The following is a 25,808-nucleotide window of genomic DNA, read 5'->3' on the forward strand; positions in this document are numbered from 1 at the left end:
TCTTGTGGTGGTGGGCCAGCAGTACCTCCTCTTCAGCAGCCCACACAACAAAAACCTCTTAAATCATTCTAAAATCAGTTTTAAGTAGAAACAAGGCCATTTTAAGCAGAAATGAGGTGAAATTCTGTGAGGCTTTGAAATGTCAATCGGGTAGTGAATGCATCAGCTAGCAGTGGGGCGCTGATCACTTCTGCCGCCTTTTATGAAGAAATAATGCTGAATTTATGTAGAAATGAGTGTTGTACTAAAGCTTCAGATATCTGTCGCTGAGATAGATGATGAATGGTGTGTAGTTTGAAACAGAAATGAGGTGTTAATCCATGAACCGTGTCATCAGGGGGGACTGATTTTTAGGGGGACCATTCGGTCTGCAACTGTGGATCTGATCCGATTGTGGATTTTGTGGACATTTGAATTTAATACTGAAAAGCACATTTGGTGTATATTTTACATTACATCTCAATCAAAAGTGCCTCAATCACTCTCATTTGTGACAATGAGGTGCAAACTGGTACTCTCAATGAGTGGACTTAAGTTTGATCCGTATCTAATCCGAAGATTTAGAGGATATTTCACTCTTTTTAAAATTGAAATGCCCTTTTGGTCTATATTTTGTATTATATTTTAACTTATGAAAAGCCAGTTCTAACAGTACTTTGAACTTGATTTTTTTTTTTCCAAGGTAAAAATTTATGGAAATGGAAACTAGTATTGGCAGAGGTTTGCGCTCTATAGGCGCAGTGCTCTAGTTAATACTGTCCTAGCAATTCAAAACAGGAAAGTCCACTGTAGTGCTAATAATTGGTAGCTTGGTTGTGACTATTAGAAACTATTATCAGCACATTGCCTCCTATAATACCTATAACTGTAGCTAGCATCAACAAGCTGCGAATGAGTGCTAACCTACAAATTAAAAAAAATTCTAAAATTCACTCAACAAAAACACTGGGCCACATACTTCACAGATGGACTGCTAACACAATTAATTGCTACATAAACTCCATTTTCTCAGATAACTGTAATAAAATGATCACAAAGGACAAACATGGTCAGGTCACCCTCGGTTCACCCATGGTCACCCTCTGCACACCGTCATCAGCAACAAGAGCCTCTTCAGCCACAGGCTGCTCCTTCACAAGTGCAGGACCAACAGGCTGAAAAACTCCTTTGTCCCTCAGGACATAAGACTGTACAACTCCTCACTCGAGGGAAGGAGAAGTAACAGGAAGACAGAGGATGGGAAGGAGAGGAACAGTAGTATCCAGTAAACCAATAGTGATCAGTATGTCGGTACTTATATTTCCAACTGTTTTTTTTTTGTTTGTTTTTTTCACTTTTACTTTTGATAATCTGTGTTCTTCTTACTGCTATACAATGCTGCTGGAACCTCAATTTCCCTTAAGGAGTCTTCCCAAGGGATCAATAAAGTTCTATCTGATGTAATCTAATCTAATCTACTCGGGTCCACAACAGCTTGTGGCCTCTGATAGGGGCCGAACCCTGCACACTAGCTGTCACTCAAAGGAACATGGCTTAAAATAGCTCAAACTAGTGACCCAAACCTTTTCTTGTATCAGATTGTAAACACGGTTTGTTCCACTGTAAAGTTGGGGATTTGAACATAGGGTTCTATGAGGAAATATTCGCTATTGGAGCCATCATCAAGTGGCCATTCAAGGAACCATTCAGGTTTTGGCACTTTGGTGCTGGCTTTAATTTTCAGCAACAGAAGTTGTAGCTTTGTTGTCACATAATAAATAGAGATAAACATTCAATTAACTGATTTTTATTGAACTGCAAAACAAAAACTCAAAAAAGATCACCACATTATAACACTGACTGTAAGTGAAAATGCATCACTGTTGTCTTTGTGCTGTAGCCAGATTTTTTTTTTTTTTCTGCTGTCCTTATTTAATGTTCTGTCCCCCAGAGACTGATGCCAGTGCCATCCTTGCTTTGTCCACATGCACGTGTGTGTGTGTGTGTGTTTGTCCACTGGGCATATTAAAGACCTGTTTACTCAGCTGAGGCTCCATTCCCCTCCATCCTTGTCTAAAAGCTGATTGTGCACAAACAGTCACAGTTACACACAAACATGCATGAGACACATACAGGGAACCGCAAAGACATGCTGAAAGAAAGTAGGGGGGGAAAAAGGAGTACTGTCATCACTGATCATTCTGTGTGCAATCCATCAACATAATGACAACAGTAAAACCTTTTTCAGGTGCCTATAAAAGTGCTTGATCTTCCTTTTGCTGTTCATTCGTGCACGCTGCTGCCCAGTGGCACCACAGCAGCGCTACAACGAGCTGCTTTTCATTCTTCTTCTACACGCTACTCGCCCATTATAAAAGTGGAAGCGACTGTATTCTTATGAGGGATGCTAGACAGTTTCCATCAATCAAACAGATAATTATTAAGCGAGGATAAACAGACTGACACAAAAAATTAATAAATAAATCATTTTTATAAAAGGTTCTTTTTGGCACACAACAAAGACAGCAGAAAATGTCAGAATTAGAATATCACAGACTACATGAATGCTTTCAGCTTAAAAAAAAACCTGGAAAATTAACAAAAGCCTTCTTTTTATAATGAGAAAACTGAAATATTTATCATGAATAATTTGGCCGTGTATTTCAGTTGTTTTTGTTTTTTTTTAAATTCGTGAATCAAGCACTACTTCAAACAAGTGACACATTTAGTAAGTCCACAGCCACTTATCCTTCTCTGTCATACTGATCAATCAGTTAATTAGTACACAAATCTACAGATACTACACAGCCAACTCTGCATCAAAGACCTGAGTGAAATACTTTGAAACGTGCATGTCGGCACACTGCTCCCTGTTTCGCTACACGGTGAACCGAATCCTTATCGCACACAAACAATCCGCCCGTGCTGGGCCCTGCGGCCGGCCTCGGCGCCGTCAGCTCCACTGAGGATGCATTTCAGGAGGTGATCTAAGCAGCGTGTGACTGGTCTGCTGGCTCAGGGACACGGCGCCAGTCTCTTAGAAGTCAGGTCGTGACAATAACACCCAAGTTGAGTGCTAGCGCGCTGACTTACAGCGCTGCGACGGCACCACTCAACAACAACGCCATCGCAGCAGCTTTTCCCCTCGCTAGTTGTTTGATTGCCCGTCAGTAAAGCTTTTCCTTACATTTACATTGTTTGTTGCACTTGTGTGTGAGTGCACACAGTATATCCTGTCAGCAGTGACGTGCTGTCCCAACGATTGATTAATGTCTACGTGAGGATGTGATTAGCTTCCAGGTTTCTGAAATGTCAGAGCCAAGAATTCACGCGAGCAGCTGCACCAGCGCACGCACACACACACACACACACACACACACTTGAGGATCATGTCAGCACCTACACAAGTTTGATCTCTCTACACATTCTGTCCTCCTCTGTCTCAACTTGTCTACTTTGAAAACAGACATTTTTTTTTTTACTCATCCTCTACACATCTGCTTTTAAGTTTCCTGCACCTGTGTTAATTTTGGTACCCAACTTGAATTTAGGTTTGATTTTTTTTTTTTAGTTTTGTCTTATTTTAGTCGTTTCATTACTTTTAGATACCAATACCGACACTTTTTCATATTTAAGCTTCATAGATCCAAAGGATCCAAAAGACCTAGGACAGAATTTTGCCAAACATTGTACGTGACAACAAAATACTTTAATATCACAATCAACATTTTTGTTTAAAAAAATATCACTCAACACAATTTAAAACAAAATCTCCTGAGGTAGAGGGATGACAAACCACAATACAAGGGTGCGCTGCTCCATGTTGTGTGACACACAGCAGTACTCCTCTTACAGACAGAGAGTAGACTTTGATGAATCTGCGTGTGCAGCAGTATCGATTTTTTTATATGAGGATCGTTCAATATCAAATCAGATATTATCGATATTAGGATTAATCCACTCATCTCTATGCAAGGGAAGCTCAGCTTCCCTAAAATGTCAAAAAATTAAATGGTCAAATATGTACAGTTTGTTATCATTTCATTGACTACAAATGTGTTACAACGCGTTCATATTGAAGACAAGTTTGTTCAGAATCAGCTACGTATTTATCACAAATCGATTGATTCTATTTTGTTTACTTCTCATTAATCTTTTTTCTCAATACTGTCTGTGGTCGATGCATTTTCCTGTAGAAGCCGAGCGTCTGTTCACTTCAATGGGCCTGCCTGGAAAGGTTTTTTCATTGACCTGAAACAAGACAATCATTGGATAAAGCCACGATTTTGTTCCACCACTGGACGCTGAGCATCTCTGGGGATGAATGGAGCTGTGTGCGGGCCTGGACGCTGGAGTTCTGCACAACAATTGGATGATCAGTCAAAAAGGCTGAATCCCATTTTGACTGACAGCTATAGGAATGAGAATTAGTTTGCACATTTTTGCTATTTATGTATTTTAAAATTTATGCCAAAGTGTTTTGCATGCGCTAAAAACAGACTGTTTTAAAGGCACACAGAGAAGCACACTGGTTAAGACCTTATGAGAAAATCTCGGTGAGTTACTCTCTCCTTCGTTCTTCAGTAAGTGTTTAAAAGTCGTCTTACGTTAATTAACATCCCGGTTCGCAACACAACATCAAAGTATTCATAACTATAAGTCTATCCAGGCATATGTGGTAATAATTAGTGGTTGCTGATGTATGTTATTCATGAAAATTAGTGACAGAGAAACCAAAGCAATGGTTCAGTGTTTTGAAGCTTTGATGCAGTTACATATGGCGACATCTGCTGGCCATTCTTTAAAATAACATTTGCATGGAACAATGTCAGGAAACAGGCTCTGTCATGAATGTTTAAAGTATACCTGCAGTGAAATAAATGTGGTCAGATTTCAGAAAGAAATAGCTGATATATATTTATAAGACCCTTAAGAATGCAATAAAGTAAATCTGTAAGCCCAAATTTGTAATTCAGCGGTGAAATCTTCGTTTAAAAATGACAAATTTGCAGCTAAAATTTAGCCCTCCGTGAAAGCAGTTTGTACATCCGGATCATTTCCATGACATCGGGGACAAGACGGAGCGCTCCCGCCTTCAGTCCGATCCCACATTGAAATTGATTTTATCTGTTAGTAATGTTACTGTTATACACATCCTGGTTTCAACATCCAAAAGTAAACTGCAATGAATGCGAGATACAGCTCTGCATGCTCAGATCAGTGGCGGCATCGACAGCGGGCGCCATTCTTCCCCGACGCCTTGCTCTCACTGCCTCTGATGCGCTTACCGAGTGCATGCGCTCGTTAAATTCCGCCGCGGGCCACTCACACCCCCGTGTCTGCTGTGCAGCCGCAGACACGGCTCTGTCTACTGAATGGAGGTGCAGCCAACTTGGCACAAGTCCAGAGACTACGCTCGCCATTTTGATGCGGAGCGCGCGGTGACACCTGTTGCTCGCAAGGACATTTTTCTTGCGGCAAAATCCGCAGCGCCGCACGTCTCGGTAATCAGAGCCGCAGAGCTCCGTGGCCGCTGAGAGAGGTTTATATCTTTTTAATGACTTGGATTCTTTGTGGGTCTCGCCTTCGTACCCCGCAACGGTAACACCGGAGGCAAAAGACAATAGATTTTCAATGCGACACCACTCAATCAAACGGGCGTATGAAAAAGTCCCCAAAAATAATTTTCAAGCACAAATAAAAGAAATGTGTACTCACCAAGCGTACCGCAAAACAATATGAAGTTTTAAAAAAGTAGATCCTTCTGTATAAGACAAGAAAAAGGTGCAGATGCAAACTGACGTAAATCCACAAATTACAGTTGGCGCGCGCAATGCATGCTGAGAGAGGGTCTTCTCCCTGACATCTTGGCAGCGTCCCGGATGTGATGACAGTTTTGCAGAGGGCTAAATTTTAGCTGCAAATTTCTCATTTTTAAATGAAGATTTCTCCATTGAATGACAGATCTGGGCTTGCAGATTTACTTTACTTCATTCAGAAGGATCTTATGTGTAAATATAAGTAATTTTTTGGTCCAAAGATCTGACTGCATTTATTTCAATGCAGGTCTACTTTAATAATAAAGATTCTATGTGCTTCTTGAAATTCTTGATGATATTTTTTGTTTGAAAACATTAATAATATTCTTGTAAAAGTAAGTCCCTTCGACTGCTCCCTTGTTTTCACTCGGGGTTGCCACAGCAGATCCAAGGTGGACCTACATGTTGATTCCGGCACAAGTTTTATGCCGGATGCCCTTCCTGACGCAACTCCACATTACATAGAAAAATGTGGCAGGGGTGAGGTTTGAACCGGGAACCTTCCTGCACTGAAACCAAGCACACTAACCACTTGGTAATTGTGCCATCATAAAATACTGTATGTGATAGAGATATAAATTGTGAAATGCTTGTGCAAATAGGGACGGTTATGACCATTTTACATATTTGAATTTACATATAAATAAACTGCCAAATTTTATGATGTAAGCCGACAATGAGCTTCCCCTCTTTCACAGACCAGCAGCCGCCACTGGTTCACAGTATATAACCATGTCAAATTTAAATATGCACGTCACAAATGTGATTGAGTAGTTTGATGATGTAATGCATCAAATGTGTACAATGTGACATATGCTAAGCAATGCCCATTGTACAAAGCGAGCACAACCTTAGCACTTGTGGAAAATCTCTGAGTGCTTTCAAGGCCTATCCTACAGTGTTAGTTACTCCATAGAAATGAAAGTGATTAACAAATTATGTCAAAATTTGCAATGGAATAAAGACATTTTCAAACATTTTTGCCATGGTTAAAATGAGCTCAAGGCATGATAAAAATAAATAAATAAAAAAATAAAAAAATCCCAGTTCATCACAGACACCCTTCTGGACCCTTTATGGTTTCCAAGGTATGGGCATTGTCTTTTGATTTGCACATTATGGAGGTCATTACGACAGCCCATTTTCATAATATTGCAGTTATTAAATCTATCCTGTGTATGATGGATGTGGAAACTTTGATTCATGCCTGTATGCCCTCCAGAATTGGCCACTGTGCCAATCCACTGTTTTGGATTGGCACATAGAAATACTGCTGCTCAACTTTTGAAGAAACCCAAGAGATTCAATCACATTCAATCTATCACCATTTCCTTTTATTTTCCACATGTCCAAAATGAAGGGGAAGGGTGAAGTGGTCAGGCAAAGGGAGAGTATTGGGATTGGGCCAAACACACAACATCCCATCAATGATTCATGAGTATTGGCCCTGTTTGAGATCAGCAGTTATGACCTCGTGATTGACCTTCCAAGATGATACAAGTTCAAAAGGTCAAATACCTAATAGAAAGTTGATATGTGACCATATTAGTGTTTAACAGTAGACAGAGGTGTATCCTTCACCATGTGTTCAAAATAGCCATTCCAAATATACCCTACATCAGTGGTTCTCAAATGAGGGTATGCGTACCCCGAGGGTACTTGAAGGCACTCCAGTGGGTGGAATCGTGGTTTAATGGGATTTACATCCATGAGCTGCAACACACTCAAGGCATTGTGTTTTATTTGTGGGGAGAAATTAGCCAGTAGCATGAAACCAAATCTTCTGTGTCATCTCAAGATAAAGCATGCGTGTCATGTCCGTAAGACAACTGAGTTTTTTAAGAGGAAACTTTCTGAATTCAGGTCATCTCAAAACAGAATTACAGAGTGTCGCCACAACAAGAGAGACCACTGCAAATGATAAATGTTTTGCAGGTACAGTACAAAGTTGAATAAATCAGACACTGAAGACACAGTGCCGCGTTTTACATCTTTTTTGCAACCAAAAATGCTTTGCGCTCCTTAGGGGGTACTTGGCTGAGAACATATTTCACAGGGGGTAGTACATCACTGAAAACGTTTGACAACCACTGCTCTATATAAACACAGTGGTCCAAAATGTTCAACCTTGATCTTTGCCCATGGCTTTTCACCAATTTTTCTTAAAAACATATCACTTAGTTTATATCTGAACCAAAAACGGTCTGGCCCAAATCATATCAAAACTCTATAAGATCCCCCCGCCCCCCAACACATAGAGACAGCCACACAGTGCCAAAAACTATAAAGTCATATTCTGTACCACTGCGCACAGGCGGATTCACAAATGAACCAAATCAATATGTTTTTCTTTTTAATATTGACTGAGGTGATTCTCTCTGGAAGGAATCCATCCTTAGTTCATAACATTCATTGAAGTGGTCTTGGAGTCGGGTGAGGGAACATCGCTATGTGTCGCGTGCTACGTATTTAACACCCTGCTGCACTTTGTCCAAGTGAAAGCTGGGAGTTGGACTTACCAACATTGTTTCTTACACAACTTTGCCACAAAAGAACGACAGTCATACATAAAGGCGTATCCTCTCAAACCCATTGGATCAGGACATATACAGTACTGCAATGGTTTCAAACTTGCTTCATAAAGGGAATAAGAGAGCAGGTTTTATCTGCAACCACAGCCTCCGCCTGCTGATTCCACTGCTGAAAAACACTCACAGCGAAGGATGGGAGCTCATCAGTGAAATCACCTGCTGATGTAAACAGTAGGAATGAAGCCCTGCATGCGCTTGGCCTTTTTTTGTAGAGAACTATCACATCAGTTGTATGCTGTAATTTCAAGGTAATGGAAGACATTATCAAATTACTGGCTTAAAGACTCTGTTCCCCTGAAATCCAGCCTTATAAAGGTGGCACCAGTTATTTTTAAGAATACTCTGACTGTTGTACATACCTCCCACGAGGCACATCAATGTCATCTTTCCTCCAGCGTACGTTGGGCTGCGGATCTCCTTGCACTTGGCAACGGAACTCCACTGACTCCTCCTCCAGGACCACCTGGTTGATGGGCCTCCGGAGGAAGGTCGGTCGTTCTGAAGGATGTGCACAGATGATACAATTGGAAAACTTCCCAGTGTGTTTCACAGTGAATTTCATGCATGTATAACACACACTGGAAGATTATCTTGGTGATTTCTATTGAGGCACTCTGTTAAGCTTTTGTTCACTTTACTTCAGATTTTCTATTGTTCTATTCACTGCAACGCAGTCATCTATGATAATTATACAAGGTCACAATAACACAAAGGCACAGAAAGTAGTCAGTAGTCATCTCCCTCTATATTCTGGTGATAAAAGAGCTTACTGTAGTATTTTATTAATCGCACAGTATGTCCTTCATAAAACAGTATATTAACCCTATAGGCCAATGTTTATGTTTCTGCCCATAACTTTGACTATCAAATGGTTCTCCAACCATTTATCAAGACAAGGATAAGGAATACTCAACAAAAATATAAACGCAACACTTTTGGTTTTGCTCCCATTTTGTATGAGATGAACTCAAAGATCTAAAACTTTTTCCACATACACAATATCACCATTTCCCTCAAATACTGTTCACAAACCAGTCTAAATCTGTGATAGTGAGCACTTCTCCTTTGCTGAGATAATCCATCCCACCTCACAGGTGTGCCATACCAAGATGCTGATTAGACACCATGATTAGTGCACAGGTGTGCCTTAGACTGCCCACAATAAAAGGCCACTCTGAAATGTGCAGTTTTATCACACAGCACAATGCCACAGATGTCACAAGATTTGAGAGAGCATGCAATTGGCATGCTGACAGCAGGAATGTCAACCAGAGCTGTTGCTCGTGTATTGAATGTTCATGTCTCTACCATAAGCCGTCTCCAAAGGCGTTTCAGAGAATTTGGCAGTACATCCAACCAGCCTCACAACCGCAGACCACGTGTAACCACACCAGCCCAGGACCTCCACATCCAGCATGTTCACCTCCAAGATCGTCTGAGACCAGCCACTTGGACAGCTGCTGGAACAATCGGTTTGCATAACCAAAGAATTTCTGCACAAACTGTCAGAAACCATCTCAGGGAAGCTCAGCTGCATGCTCGTCGTCCTCATTGGGGTCTCGAACTGACTCCAGTTCGTCGTTGTAACCGACCTGAGTGGGCAAATGCTCACATTCGCTGGCGTTTGGCACGTTGGAGAGGTGTTCTCTTCACGGATGATGCGAAGGAGATGTGTTGCACTGCATGAGGCAAATGGTGGTCACACCAGATACTGACTGGTATCCCCCCAATAAAACAAAACTGCACCTTTCAGAGTGGCCTTTTATTGTGGGCAGTCTAAGGCACACCTATGCACTAATCATGGTGTCTAATCAGCATCTTGGTATGGCACACCTGTGAGGTGGGATGGATTATCTCAGCAAAGGAGAAGTGCTCACTATCACAGATTTAGACTGGTTTGTGAACAATATTTGAGGGAAATGGTGATATTGTGTAGGTGGAAAAAGTTTTAGATCTTTGAGTTCATCTCATACAAAATGGGAGCAAAACCAAAAGTGTTGCATTTATATATATATATATATATATATATATATATATATATATATATATATATATATATATATATATATATATATATATATATATATATATATATATATAGCTTCTCCCATTTTTGCTTGGAGTTTGGATCAACACATTGACTTGACATATTTAACACCAAATGCCCTTTTCTGACACAACTCCAGGTGAATGGGGCACATACTTGAGAATGAACACAGCTGGGTCTGGGTAATGAACTCTTTCATGCAGTGGAGTGTTATGGGAACTTGGCTCTTTAAAAAATTGTTACGTGACCTCCAAAAATGTATTCCCAATATCAAGCTTGCCAAGGAAATAAGTATCTTAGGGAAATACGGTGAGGAAAATAAGTATTTGAACACCCTGCGATTTTGCAAGTTCTCCCACTTAGAAATCAGGGAGGGGTCTGAAATTTTCATCTTAGGTGCATGTCCACTGTGAGAGACATAATCTAAAAAAAAAAAAAAATCTGGAAATTACAATGTATTTCAACACCTGTGAAAATCAATGTTAATATTTGGTACAGTAGCCTTTGTTTGCAATTACAGAGGTCAAACGTTTCCTTTAGTTTTTCACCAGGTTTGCACACACTGCAGCAGGGATTTTGGCCCATTCCTCCACACAGATCTTCTCTAGATCAGCCAGGTTACTGGGCTGTCGCTGAGAAACACAAAGTTTGAGCTCCCTCCAAAGATTTTCTATTGGGTTTAGGTCAGGAGACTGGCTAGGCCACTCCAGAACCTTGATATGCTTCTTATACAGCCACTCCTTGGTTATCCTGGTTGTGTGCTTTGGGTCATTGTCATGTTGGAAGACCCATCCACAACCCATCTTCAATGCTCTAACTGAGGGAAGGAGGTTGTTCCCCAAAATCTCGCAATCCATGGACCCGGTCATCCTCTCCTTAATACAGTGCAGTCGTCCTGTCCCATGTGCAGAATAACACCCCCAAAGCATGATGCTTCCATCCCCATGCTTCACAGTAGGGATGGTGTTTTTGGGATGGTTCTCAGCATTCTTCTTCCTCCAAACACGGCGAGTGGAATTAAGACCAAAAAGTTCTATTTTGGTATCATCTGACCACATAACTTTCTCCCATGACTCCTCTGGATCATCCATATGGTCATGGGCAAACTTAAGACGGGCCTGGACATGTGCTGATTTAAGCAGGGGAACCTTCCGTGCCATGCATGACTATAACCCATGACGTCTTAGTATATTACCCACAGTAACCTTGGAAACAGTGGTGCCAGCTCTCTTCAGGTCATTGACCAGCTCCTCCCATGCAGTTCTGGGCTAATTCCTCACCTTTCTTAAGATCACTGATACGCCACGAGGTGGGATCTTGCGTGGAGCCCCAGTCTGAGGGAGATTGACAGTCATGTTTAGCTTCTTCCATTTTCTAATAATTGCTCCAACAGTTGATCTTTTTTCACCAAGATGCTTGGCAATTGCCCCGTAGCCTTTTCCAGCCTTGTGGAGGTCTACAATTTTGTCTCTCGTGTCTTTGGACAGCTCTTTGGTCTTAGCCATGTTAGTAGTTGGAGTCTTACTGATTGTGTGGGGTGGACAGCTGTCTTTATGCAGCTAACGACCTCAAATATAGGTGCTTCTAATTTGGAAGAATAAGTGGAGGGGAGGTGGACTTTTTAGAGGCGGACTAACAGGTCTGTGTGAGCCAGAATTCTTGCTGGTTGGTAGGAGTTCAAATACTTATTTGCAGCAGTAACATACAAATAAATTATTAAAAAAATCATACATTGTGATTTCCGGATTGTTTTTTTTTTAGATTATGTCTCTCACAGTGGACATGCACCTAAGACGAAAATTTCAGACCCCTCCATGATTTCTAAGTGGGAGAACTTGCAAAATCGCAGGGTGTTCAAATACTTATTTTCCTCACTGTATGTTAAGGTGGAAAAATGGGTGGATGGCATATTTACCAATAATGTTTTGCTGGAACAACATTGGAATGTAGTGTGTGTCCTAAAAATATTACAGTTTTCAAGTAATAATATGAGACCAGAGGATTTTGTTCAAATACTTCATATGTAGAAGGTTTGTCCAGAATGTACCAGACCGTTGTGCATATCTCAAGGACCAGTGGCACAGCCTTTATGTATCTATCCAGGCACTCACAGGGAACCATACCACACATCCAGGACCAGATTATTCAAATGCCGTTGCTTGAGTGTGGGTGCTGAGTGACCGTCACCTTTACAGTGACTGAGTGACTAGATCGACTAATCTGCATCATTTTTCCTACAAAACTGAAGAACTGTCTGTGGAAATTTTTCAAATGAATAGGGAGGCTTTCCAGGATGAGCGTATGAGTGAATCCCATATAAAATTACAGTACAGATGTGTCAAAGATGGCTGGTAATGTTGTGGAAAGCTTTCAACAAACAGGGGACTTGAAAATGTTGAATGTGTGTAGGTAGAAATGATTGAAAGTAGGTGACTGTGTGAGAATAAGAAGATCTAAGGATTCCACCCACGACAGGATGAAATGTGTTACAGAAAAACTCATTCCTCCTGTCATGAGAGCAGATGGAATGTCATGTTAAGGTTGTAGAAGACATGCTTCAAACAACTGACAATGACACATTTTTCCTCAGGTCTTAACCAGAGATGAGGTGAGGATTTACAGCTATGACCTTAAAACCATAAAAGTCCGGTCTTTCCAGTGGAAGTCATCTGAACAACATCTGAACAAAGAGTGGCAAGATGTGTTGAAGAAGATTGTTCGTCACTAATATGCACCTCCAAGTGAGACAATACTGAAGTAATCGTACATCGAAATTGTGCGCTGGGTGAGTGATGCAGTAATTAGAAAATGCACAAAACTGTTGTTAGGCAGTGGCCAACAGCTTCATTGTGACAATGTACCAGTGCATTTTACACATCTCGCATTTATGGCAAAACAGCACATCACCCAGGTCTCTCAGATGTCCTACAGTCCAGATTAAGCTCACTTGAGTTCTGGCTATTCTCATTATTTCCATATTCTCATAACATATACAGTATTAGGCAGCAAGTAAATATGTTGTCCTCCAAGTTGATGTGCTGGTAGCAAATTTTGGTAGCAAATTTTGATGGCTAGATAAATAGCCATCAAAACTGCCGCTCTTGAGGGATGCTCCTGGTATACAGTGCTCAGTATCTGCCCAAAGTGGTAAAGGAAGGAAAACTAGCGAACCAATAACAGGGCAACCCAGTCTCACGCTTTTTTTTCATGCTTCCGTCACAAAATGATTCAAATTGTCATGACTGGGTTTTTTTTTAACTCATTATTACTAACCCTACTCATAACCCCAACTCTAACTTTAACCATACACTGTTAAATCCAACACTCCATGTTAATACAATAATTAAGTTAATGTAACTCAAACTTTGAAAAAGTTATAGTCACTCATCTCCATTAATTAAACTCACTCAAAAATGAATTGTTGTCATAACAACTCAGTTCCTTTAAGTGCATTTAAAATTTTGGGGCATTTAAGTGTTGGTGATATGTTTCCAGTGCATTCCATTCACTCATTTTAATTGAGTTTATACCATTATGAAAAACTGCAAGTTCTGTTCATAGGCTGCCATTTAGCATTTTTAATTAATTAATTCATTCATTATTGGTTTATTTGACAGGGACAGTGCATATTAATGGATGTACAATTGTTTATAGACAGTATATATATACATATATATATTTAGAAAGCAGATTACTGTCAACAAGTAAACCAAAGAATGCATCCAAAAATTTAATCGAAAATACAATGCAAATTTTTTAGGCAGAAATTTATTTGTCACTTTTTAATTGAAAAACATAAACTAGATTTACGTAAGTTTAATTAACTATAAATTGTTAAGGTACTAAAACTTTAACAATTACATTTTTGAAAATGATTTAAGTTGGCAAACTCAAATGGTTGAAGGCAATCAGTTTCCTCAAATGGTTTGAGTTCAACTAACTCATTGGGTTTTATAGTGTAACCTAACCCTACTCCTTCCCCCAAACCTAACCATAACCACCCTGACCCCTCCCCCCACTTCACTTTTAATTTCGTGCAGCAGTCACGGAATATATTAGAATGAATTTGTGCTGCTGTTACGAAAATGTGGCGCTTTTTGTGACGATATCACAAACCAATAGATTAATGTATATTTCGTACTGCTGAATCACGACATGCCGTGAGATATGGTAGAATAGGGTTATATGGGATGTGCTGCACAAATAAGTCTAATACATAGAGGCCTCACCTCAGAACTTACAGGATTTAAAGACTCTGCTGCTAGTGTTTGGTGCACACCTTCAGAGAACAAGTGGAGTCCATGCTTCTATGGGTTAGTGCTGTTCTGGTGGCAAAAGGGGGACCTAATGTTAAGCATGTGGTCAAAATGTTATGGCTAATTGGTGTATTTATTATCCCAGCTGGCTTGGGAACACTTTGGAATCCCTTAGCAAGAGTTGGAGAACTTGGCCAAAGATAGGCAAGCATGGGCTGACCTGCTTGGTCTGCTGTCACTGTAACCTGGTCCAACATAAGTGTCAGAAAATGAATGAATAAACCATTGGTAAGCAGACCCATCTTCACAATGGCTTTTTGTTGAAAACACAACCAGCGGATGAAGATTAGAGTTGCAGTAATAAAGACTGCGATTAGGAAGTCAGTGACTCCATTGATGCCGATCAGAAATATGGCATTTCCCAGTTCTTACTCCAACCTTCATGTGATTCCAAACTCTACATCAGATGCCTATTTCTGATCTTTATCAGAAGTAGGCATCTGACGGAGACCACAAAAGAAGTCTGTGTAGACTGTTTTTAAAAGTGGAAGGGATGCTGGGAGAAGTGTGTGAGTCCCCAAAGGGAGAGCTTTGAAGGAAATAAGGCGCCATTGCTCTTTAAAAGCAGTATTTTGGAAAATAATAGACTGGTAGTACGTTTGGGACAGACCGTGTCCTGATAGCAGCACATTTTGAACTTGTGGGTTTTGCTTTTTGTTTTTTTTTTGTTTTTTTATAGTGGGGTTACTTTGAAGCTTACCAAATACAGTGACTTGTGCTGTCTCGCTGTCTCTTTCTCCGACCATGTTGGTGCCCACACAGATGTACATGCCAGCATCACTTTTTCTTGTGTTGGAGATCATTAGCTTGCCCCCTCGAATCTGGAAAAAGCAAAAAGAAAACAGAAGAATTCTCAGCTTTATACACACAACATCATAAATATTCTCCCACTGTTCTACTGGTTTTTGCTTCCTTGAGAACAACAACTCGTGTCAAGCCATTAGGAGTCATAAATGTGGCACCAAAGGCATACAGCCTCATCAATGCACCCATTCTGCCAATTGTGCTGAGTAGCAACTCAAGCTGAAAACACCACAGCTGTGCACTGTACCCCAATCCCTGTTAGTGGGAACCATCCAGTCAGGAGAAACAGACACTCTACACAGCAAACTTTAACTGGAATTAATCCTAATGAGGTTATTTATTAAAATGGACAGTAAAAGTACTCACTGTGACCCTGTCATCCTTATCGTCGATGTGTACTTTGTCCTTCTTCCAGTAAATCGTGGGTTCAGGGTGACCTCTGGGAGGAACACACTCAAGGATCGCTGGCTCGCCTGCTGCCACCACCACGTCCGTAGGGTTTTGTCTGAAGTCATCTCGCAGCACTGCAGAAGGAAACAGAAGAGAATGGGCCACAGATGAGAACCAAAATGTTGAATTTAATTCTATGCATATTTAATCACATTTCAAAAATTAAGCTGTGCATACAACACAACACGAGCACGTGTGCATTCATCCCAGCGATTGAAATGGGATGGGTGGCTTCATCCGACTAGGCAAGCACAAGTGAAAGCTAATTGGAGCTAATGGAGGTCCCTGTGGAGGTAGCAGAACAAACAGAGACAGAATGGCCTGAAGCTTTGTGTCATTCACATGTGAGAGCTCAAAGGGGTGCAGTACTGCTTCATTTGGCTGGCATGTGCACGCACACACAAAGACATGCACACACACAAAAACGTAGTGGGTGGTCTCCAAAACAACTGTGGCCTTGTATCTAATCACCCTCAGGTAGGGCTTTTATCACAGAGATAGCCTCCTAGCCTGCATTATTCAAACACACAACACCAGTTCATTATCATACAGGCAACACTGCTGTCAGGCACAAACACACAACCTTACAATATTTACACTTTCATCCAAAGGATATTCAAATTACGATCACATTAACACACCTTACATGTACACCGGGAGCAGTATTGGTTTTTCAGTATGTTGCTCAAGGACATTTGGGAAACATGAGAGGAGTCACTCATGTTTGATCCAGAGACTTTTTGGTTAATGAACAACCTAGTCTACCAGATTAGCTAGTTTCTCCTCAGTAACACAACCATAAAATACACCTGAAACAGTCAACTATGGAGGCACTGAATACAGGGTGTAAATGTGGCCCTCTTCCACAATGTAACAAAGCATTTCTAAATATCCTAGCTCCACCCATTTATATTATGCAGATACCTCTTGAAATAATAAGGTCTACTGCAATGTTTTACAATCCTGGTCCTCAGGTCCCATAGCATTGTCCAATTCTTCCTGCTCCAACTCCAGATGGAAGCAAAGGTCATTCCACCTCCTGGACATTTCTCCCTGTCGCACTTCCGATGGTGCCATTGTGCAATCCACAGGGCTGTCAGCCAGGAGCAACCCCTTACTTATGTTTCACTTCTTTAATACAAGAAGATCTCTGGATGGTGAAGCAGCAACGGGACATACAGCCTGCAGCCTTCCCTAGGAAACTCTCACCGTGCCTTATCTTTCCTTTGTAGGCAGAGCCAGAAGCTCCCTTCCTTGCTAGAGAGCTCTCCTCTTTTAGGGATCTGTGATTCTGAGAAATTTCAAGAACCACTCAATGGATGATCATGTGAATGCTCTCTACCCAGCTTGTGAGCATGTGGCTGACATTTCTGCATAATTTTCTCTCAGAGCCAACTTCCATCTCCTCTTCCCATGGAACAGTTGGGTTTGTCATGATAACTGTTCTGGAGGACGTGTCAAAGCACAATATCTGGCCGTAAATGTGTTATGGTGATCTCCTTGGGGAACCTCAGCTGGCAGTCAAGGTCAGCTGTCACCTGCCACTCACCTCCCAGTGAGAGAAGGGACCTTTCATGGTGCTGCTTAGCGCTTCACTCCCTTACATAATTAGTCAAATCAGGTGTGTTCCATTGGAAAACCAATTGTTGACTGGCTGAACACACCTGAATGAGCTGACATGGTCTGAGTAGATCAGGGACAAATGGAAAATGTGCAGCACTATGGGTCCAGAGGACCAGGATTGGGAAATACTGGTCTAATTCTCTATTCAAGGTCAGACCCAACACCTTCAGCAAACATCAGCGTAACATTCATGACAAACAGTTGTATTACTATGCCATGCCTCATGAAAATAAATAAGTAAAAGTACATTTCTTGACTCTGCATCTAGACCTTGTGCAAAATGAAATGGGTTTTTTATGCTCAGACCTCAACTATGAACTTTACAACAAGTTTTACTTCTGTGTTGCTGCACAACTGTGTCACCTGTGTCCATGGTGAAGAAAGGAATTATGGGTAATCATGCCAACAGAGGCTTTTTAACCTGCAGGCATGCAGCCCTCCAAACAGCGTGGCATCTGTGTTGCACGTCAAAATTGCTGATTGGTTGTTTTTTATCGCTGCAGTTAAGATGATGGGGTTCACAATAAAATAATGGAGCAGATGGAGGGATGTTGAGAAATGCAGACAAATTTTAACAGATAAGAAGTCCAAGTAATTGCTTTCATTTTATAATAAAAAAAAGACTATACTAGAGTCACTTATCTTGGCAAGGACATACATGACTGTGCGTCCTCAGTCTTTGAGATTGAGAGAGGCATGAGAAGAGATAGAGACAGAGATGTTTGGATAGAGATGTTTGGTGATTCCAGTGTCTTTACATGAGAACAAAGCTCCAAGTCTTTAGTGTCTGTGTGCTTTCTGTCTTGTCTTACTGTGTGGTTGTGAAACTTGGACACTTATCAGTCATCAAAGAGAAAAACTGTATGTCTTTGGTAATCGGCCTCTTTGGAGGATCCTTGGGTACAGCTAGAATAACTTTGCGTCAAGCCAGTGGTTACTCATGGAGACCCACATGAGGAGTATCACTTGCACTGTGAGGTAAAGTCAGCTATAACTAGAGGTGGAACAATATACTAACTCCAAGATATGCATTATCCATATGCTATTGCATTATAGCATATGGATAATGCATATTACAATTACATTGTTACTCACACTAATTATCCAGAAAGTAATCTGTTATGAATGTTTAACTCTAAAGAAAATACGTTTAAATTATCATTGATGTTGTTTCCTATTTATATATTTTATAAATAATTCCTTTCTTCTACAAGAGATGATTATTTCACCCACATAGTAGCTGAGTTTTAATGGAATTATAATATTTAAAAAAAATAACACAAGGCTAAAATACCCTCGGCAGTATGAGCATTGTGTTCTTTATAATTTACAGTTCTTTAATTAATTATTAAGATCCTATTGTCTTAGATACAATTTGTTCATGTTTAATAAACCCCCTCTGTCAATCAATCAATCAATCAATCAATCATAAACACTATTTACTTTTTAATGACATCTGTCCATCTGCAGGTCTTAATAAGACAAATTTAACCCATAGCAAGTTAGCTTTGAGTTAGCAGACATTAGCGGATCTTAGCATGCATGCTAACATCTGCTAATTATCTTATAAATCACTCCAAAGGTGTTATCAGGTTACAAAATCAGCGTTTTTAGTTTTAGAAGTGGTTATTTCTTGCTAGCTTTAACAGAATATATGACAAACATGTATATAAACACACAAAATAAAGCGGTTTTGAAGAGATCAGCGACTGACATCACGGTGTAGCTCTACTGTGATTGGCTGTCACCCGCGTCACTCAAAGACAAAACAAATCAGATTGAAACACCATGTGACTTTTTAACCTCTTAAAATACATCAAGGTTAACCATCTTTGAACTTGTTCAAGGACTGTATCCCAAGAATTTTTCCTGTGAATTTCAAGAGTCTGCCTTCGCAATACCCGATGGCCATATTTGATGGACTCGGGTAAAAATGATACAATTTAAACAAACCCCACAATATGATTATCACTATACATAATGGAATGCTCTGTCACTATGACATTGTGCCGATGTAGTGTGTTTCTTTGTGCATTTGCATTATGTAGTAGGTCCTGCTGGAGGCAAGGTCAAAGGTATACCTACGTTTCACCACTATGGCAGACAGATGGTGACTTTCGGGAGGTGGGGATGGACCTGTTGTGAGCTTGGATGGTTTCCATCCAGGACCCAAAACAGTTTCATACTGTGCTGTATGTCCCAGTCCTAACTGCACTATGCTAGGATAGGTTCAAAGGTTGAAAACTTCCCCCTCCAAGCTTCTATGTGTTGGGGAAGTGTCGTGACTCGGGGGGCGTTAATGAAGGGACAATGGAATAGCCAAAAAGTAACAATTTAATGTTGTGAAGGTGCACAACGTAGTACAGACAGATACAAATATGCGTTATATCAATCTGACAAAAAGTGACGTGTGGCAGGCTCGAAGATAGGAGACGTCCGGTGCGAGAAGAGCCGGATCCCACACAGCCCCCACCACCAACAGACCCGAAGAACACCGGAGCCGCCAAGCCCTGTGCCCCAGGTGGCCACTGTCTTCAGCAGTCAGACCCGGTACTGCTGGCAGAAAACAGAAACAGTTCTGGATGAGTGTGAGTTTGCACACTCAGTAATCGCACAGTCTGTACACAGTTAGGAGGGAGAACCTCCACCTCCAATCACACACTCGTGCAGCTCCTGAGATAACCACTTATCTGGGTGGGGTGGGAGGCAAAGCCATCGCAGTCCACACCAAACGCCAACTCAGCAGACAGGGTATCCGTCCCAGGAAAACGGCTGCAAAAAGAGATCAGACTAATACGCGAATTAAGGTTCAGCAGAGAAGTAATTACCTGTATGGTAGAAGATTTCTCGGCGAGGAGGTGGAGTTGCAGTCCGGTCTTTGTAGTGGTGGTGATGGGTGACAGCTGGTGTTGATACGTGACAGCTTTCACCTCCAGCGGCTCCGACGCCCTCTTGTGCTTGGAGCCCGCACTCCAAGCAGGGCGCCATCTGGTGGTGGTGGGCCAGCAGTACCTCCTCTTCAGCAGCCCACACAACAGGACCCCCCCCTCAACGGGCGCCTCCTGGCGCCAGACCAGGTTTATCCAGGTGCCGGGCGTAGAAGTCGGCCAGGAGGGCCGGGTCCAGGATGAAGCTCCTTTTCACCCAGGAGCGTTCCTCGGGGCCATACCCCTCCCAGTCCACCAGATACTGGAACCCCCGGCCCTTTCGACGGACATCCAGGAGCCGGCGTACCGTCCACGTGGGCTCCCCGTCGATGATCCGGGCAGGAGGCGGCGCTGGTCCCGGGGCACACAGTGGTGAGGTATGGCAGGGCTTGAGTCTTGACACATGAAAAACGGGGTGTATCCGCAGTGAAGCTGGCAGCTTCAGCTTCACTGCGGCCGGGCTGAGGACCTTGGTGATGGGAAATGGTCCGATATACCTATCTTTCAGTTTATGGGAGTTCACTTGGAGCGGGATGTCCTTTGTTGACAACCATACCTCCTGCCCGGGCTGGTATGCAGGGGCCGGGGAATGCCGGCGGTCTGCATGGGCCTTGGCCCTCGTCCGGGCCTTCAACAGGGCAGAACGGGCGGTCCGCCACACCCGTCGGGTGGGTCTGGACCGAGGGCACACCGACCTCTCCCTCCACAAGCGGAAACAATGGGGGCTGGTACCCCAGACACACCTCAAACGGGGAGAGGCCGGTGGCAGACGACACTTGGCTGTTGTGGGCGTACTCGATCCAGGCCAGATGGGTGAATCAGGCCGTCGGGTGCCAGGAGTTGGAGGGCCTGCTCCAACTCCTGGTTGGCCCGCTCTGCCTGTCCGTTCGTCTGAGGGTGATACCCGGACGAGAGACTCACGGTGGCCCCCAGTTCCTTGCAGAAACTCCTCCAGACCTGAGAGGAGAACTGAGGGCCACGGTCTGAGATGATGTCCGCTGGTATCCCATGCAGACGCACCACGTGGTGGACCAGGAGGTCTGCTGTCTCCTGGGCCGTAGGGAGCTTCGGGAGGGCCATGAAGTGGGCCGCCTTGGAGAACCGGTCCACTATGGTTAAGATGGTGGTGTTGCCCTGGGACGGTGGGAGGCCCGTGACAAAGTCCAGGCCGATGTGGGACCAGGGGCGATGAGGCACCGGTAGGGGTCGGAGGAGTCCTGAGGTCCTCTTGTGGTCCACCTTGCCCCTGGCACAGGTGGTGCAGGCCTGGACGTAGTCCCAGACGTCGGCTTCCATAGATGCCCACCAGAAGCGCTGCTGGACTACTGCCATGGTCCTGCGCACTCCGGGATGACAGGAGAGTTTGGACCCATGACAGAAGTCCAAAACCGCAGCTCTGGCCTCTGGTGGGACGTACATCTTGTTCTTCAGGCCGGTTCCCGGGTCTGGGTTCCGTGTCAGGGCCTCCCGGACGGTCTTCTCCACGTCCCAGGTGAGAGTGGCCACGACAGTGGACTCGGGGATGATGGTCTCTGGGGGGTCTGACAGCTCGGCCTTGGCTTCCTCTTCATGCACCCGGGACAGTGCATCCGACCGTTGGTTCTTGGTCCCGGGGCGGTATATAATCTGGAAGTCAAAGCGCCCGAAGAACAGTGACCAGCGGGCTTGCCTGGGGTTCAACCGCTTGGCGGTCTGGATGTACTCCAGGTTCCGATGGTCCGTGTAAACCGTGAAGGGCACCGTCGCGCCCTCCAACAGGTGTCTCCACTCCTCAAGAGCCTCCTTCACCGCCAAGAGTTCCCGATTGCCAACGTCATAATTCCTCTCAGCCGGGGTCAACCTGCGGGAAAAATAGGCACAAGGGTGGAGGACCTTATCGGACTCCCCGCTCTGGGACAGTACGGCTCCTATCCCTGAGTCAGAGGCATCCACTTCCACTGTGAACTGGCGAGTAGGATCGGGCTGCACCAGAACTGTGCAGTCGAGAACCAGCGTTTCAACTCCCTAAACGCGGCTTCGCACCGATCTGACCAGGTGAAGGGTACTTTTGTGGAGGTCAGGGCTGTCAGGGGGCTAACTACCTGACTGTAGCCCTTAATGAACCTCCTGTAGAAGTTCGCAAAACCGAGGAACTGTTGCAGCTTCCTACGGCTTGTTGGGTGGGGCCAATCTCTCACCGCCGCAACCTTGGCCGGATCAGGGGCGACGGAGTTGGAGGAGATTATGAACCCCAGGAAGGACAAAGAAGTGCGGTGGAACTCGCACTTCTCGCCCTTCACAAACAGCCGGTTCTCCAACAACCGCTGTAGGACCTGACGTACATGCTTGACATGAGTCTCAGGGTCTGGAGAAAAGATGAGGATGTCGTCTAGATACACGAAGACAAACCGGTGCAGGAAGTCCCACAAGACGTCATTAACCAATGCTTGGAACGTCGCGGGGGCGTTTGTGAGGCCGAACGGCATGACCAGGTACTCAAAGTGACCTAAGGGGGTGTTAAATGCCGTCTTCCACTCGTCTCCCTTCCGGATCCGAACCAGGTGGTACGCATTCCTAAGATCACGTTTAGTGAATATTTGGGCTCCATGGAGGGGCGTGAACACCGAATCCAACAGAGGTAACGGGTATCGGTTGTGAACCGTGATCTCGTTCAGCCCTCTGTAATCGATGCATGGATGGAGTCCGCCGTCCTTCTTACCCACAAAAAAGAAACCCGCACCCATCGGGGAGGTAGAGTTCCGGATCAACCCGGCAGCTGAGGAGTCCCGGATGTAGGTCTCCATTGATTCGTGTTCCGGACGTGAGAGGTTGTACAGCCTGCTGGACGGCTACTCAGCGCCCGGAATCAAATCGATGGTGCAATCGTACGGTCGGTGCGGGGGAAGGGCGAGTGCCAGATCTTTGCTGAAGATGTCAGCAAGATCGTGGTACTCACAAGGCACCGCCGTCAGATTGGGGGGGACTTTGACCTCCTCCTTAGCTGTCTCACCGGGTGGAACCGAGGATCCTAAACACTCCCGGTGGCAGGTTTCGCTCCACTGCGTCACAACCCCAGACGGCCAATCAATCCGGGGATTGTGTTTCAACACCCATTGAAAACCCAAAATCACTCGGGAGGTAGAAGGTGTTACATAAAACACAATCTCCTCCCTGTGATTCCCAGACACCACCAAAGTCACTGGCTGTGTCTGGTGTGTGATTAATGGAAGAAGAGTGCCATCTAGTGCTCGTACCTTCACAGGGGAAGGCAGAGCCACCAGAGGGAGCCCTACTTCCTTTGCCCATCTGCTGTCCAGCAGATTCCCTTCCGACCCCGTGTCTACAAGTGCTGGGGCGTGAAGGGTTAAATCCTCACAAAGGATTGTGACTGGGATTTGTGCTAATTTTCGGGGTTCCCCCGCATGCGTGTTATGGCCCACCCTTAGCCCAGTTTCTAAGGACGGGCGTTGTAGTTTGACCGTTTGGGACAGTTCCTCTGTATGTGACCACTAGACCCACAGAAAAAACACTCCCCGTGGGCCTGCCTCCTTTGTCTGTCCTTTGATTTCATTTTGGCCCTGCTCGTGTCCATAGCTTCGTCAGCAGGGGGAGCTGTAGCCACACGGGGCCCTCTGGCTGTGGAGCGTGGGGACGACGGCACCCTTTCGGACCTGGAAGGAAGAGGGACGGCCCGTGCCCGGTCACGCCCCCCGCCCTGCTCCCGACGGTGTTCCTCTAACCGGTTGTCTAAGCGTATAACCAGGTCGACAAGCCCGTCAAAATCCAGCGGTTCCTCCTTAGCCAGCAGGTGCTCCTTCAGGACCGGAGACAGCCCGTTTATGAAGGCGGCGCGGAGTGCAACGGTATTCCAGCCAGACCTCGCAGCCGCGATGCGGAAGTCGACTGCATACTCGGCTGCACTCCGGCGCCCCTGTCGCATTGACAGTAGCATCTCGAAGCGGTCTCGCCTCTGTTGGGTTGATCAAAAACCTGTTTGAACTCCCTTACAAACCCAGCGTATGACATTAGGAGCCGTGAGTTCTGCTCCCAGAGCGCCGTAGCCCAGGCGCGTGCCTCTCCTCGAAGCAAATTAACAACATAAGCCACCCGGCTAGCGTCTGACGCGTACATGATGGGACGCTGTGCAAAGACGAGCGAGCACTGCATTAGGAAGTCCGCGCACGTCTCGACACAACCTCCGTAAGGCTCCGGAGGGCTTATGTTTGCTTCAGGGGATGGTGGGGGGGGGTCGTTGAACGACCAGTGGAATGTTTGTGTCTGACAAAGGACCAGCAGGAGGAGGTGCTGCAGTAGCGCCTTGATCGCGCGCCTCCACCCTGGCGGTGAGAGCCTCCATCCTCCGATTGAGGATAACGTTCTGCTCGGTTACCAGATCCAACCGAGCAGTGAAAGCGGTCAGTATTTGCTGCAGCTCCCCTAACACGCCTCCTGCTGGCGCCTGTGCACCTTGCTCTTCCATTGGCCGTTCAGGCTCGAGTTGACGCCCCTCAGGATCCATGACGCTGGCCGAGAAATCCTGTTGGGGAAGTGTCGTGACACGGACCCACAACAGGGGGCGTTAATGAAGGGACAATGGAATAGCCAAAAAGTAACAATTTAATGTTGTGAAGGTGCACAACGTAGTACAGACAGATACAAATATGCGTTATATCAATCCGACAAAAGGTGACGTGTGGCAGGCTCGAAGATAGGAGACGTCCGGTGCGAGAAGAGCCGGATCCCACACAGCCCCCACCACCAACGGACCCGAAGAACACCGGAGCCGCCAAGCCCTGCGCCCCAGGTGGCCACTGTCTTCAGCAGTCAGACCCGGTACTGCTGGCAGAAAACAGAAACAGTTCTGGATGAGTGTGAGTTCGCACACTCAGTAATCCCACAGTCTCTACACAGTTAGGAGGGAGAACCTCCACCTCCAATCACACACTCGTGCAACTCCTGAGATAACCACTTATCTGGGTGGGGTGGGAGGCGAAGCCGTCGCAGTCCACACCAAACGCCAACTCAGCAGACAGGGTATCCGTCCCAGGAAAACGGCTGCAAAAAGAGATCAGACTAATACTCGAATTAAGGTTCAGCAGAGAAGTAATTACCTGTATGGTAGAAGATTTCTCAGCGAGGAGGTGGAGTTGCAGTCCGGTGTTTGTAGTGGTGGTGATGGGTGACAGCTGGTGTTGATAGGTGACAGCTGTCACCTCCAGCGGCTCCTACGCCCTCTCGTGCTTGGAGCCCGCACTCCAAGCAGGGCGCCATCT

At 44.5% G+C, this 25,808-nt stretch overlaps 1 protein-coding gene across 8 annotated transcripts in view; it reads right to left on the bottom strand.

Moving 5' to 3' along the window:
• The window catches only part of robo2 (roundabout, axon guidance receptor, homolog 2 (Drosophila)), a 1,173,428-nt gene that overhangs the window by 216,129 nt on the left and 931,491 nt on the right, over nucleotides 1-25,808 (bottom strand). For all 8 annotated transcript variants that reach the window (XM_034168373.1, XM_034168368.1, XM_034168372.1 and 5 more), the window contains exons 3-5: nucleotides 15,923-16,080; nucleotides 15,453-15,573; nucleotides 8,749-8,887 (exon numbers count right to left, since the gene is read on the bottom strand). In XM_034168373.1, the coding sequence (XP_034024264.1) occupies nucleotides 8,749-8,887; nucleotides 15,453-15,573; nucleotides 15,923-16,080 (418 nt within the window). The remainder of the gene's footprint in view (nucleotides 1-8,748; nucleotides 8,888-15,452; nucleotides 15,574-15,922; nucleotides 16,081-25,808) is intronic.

Source organism: Thalassophryne amazonica, chromosome 4 (assembly GCF_902500255.1).
Source record: "Thalassophryne amazonica chromosome 4, fThaAma1.1, whole genome shotgun sequence".
Taxonomy (NCBI): domain Eukaryota; kingdom Metazoa; phylum Chordata; class Actinopteri; order Batrachoidiformes; family Batrachoididae; genus Thalassophryne; species Thalassophryne amazonica.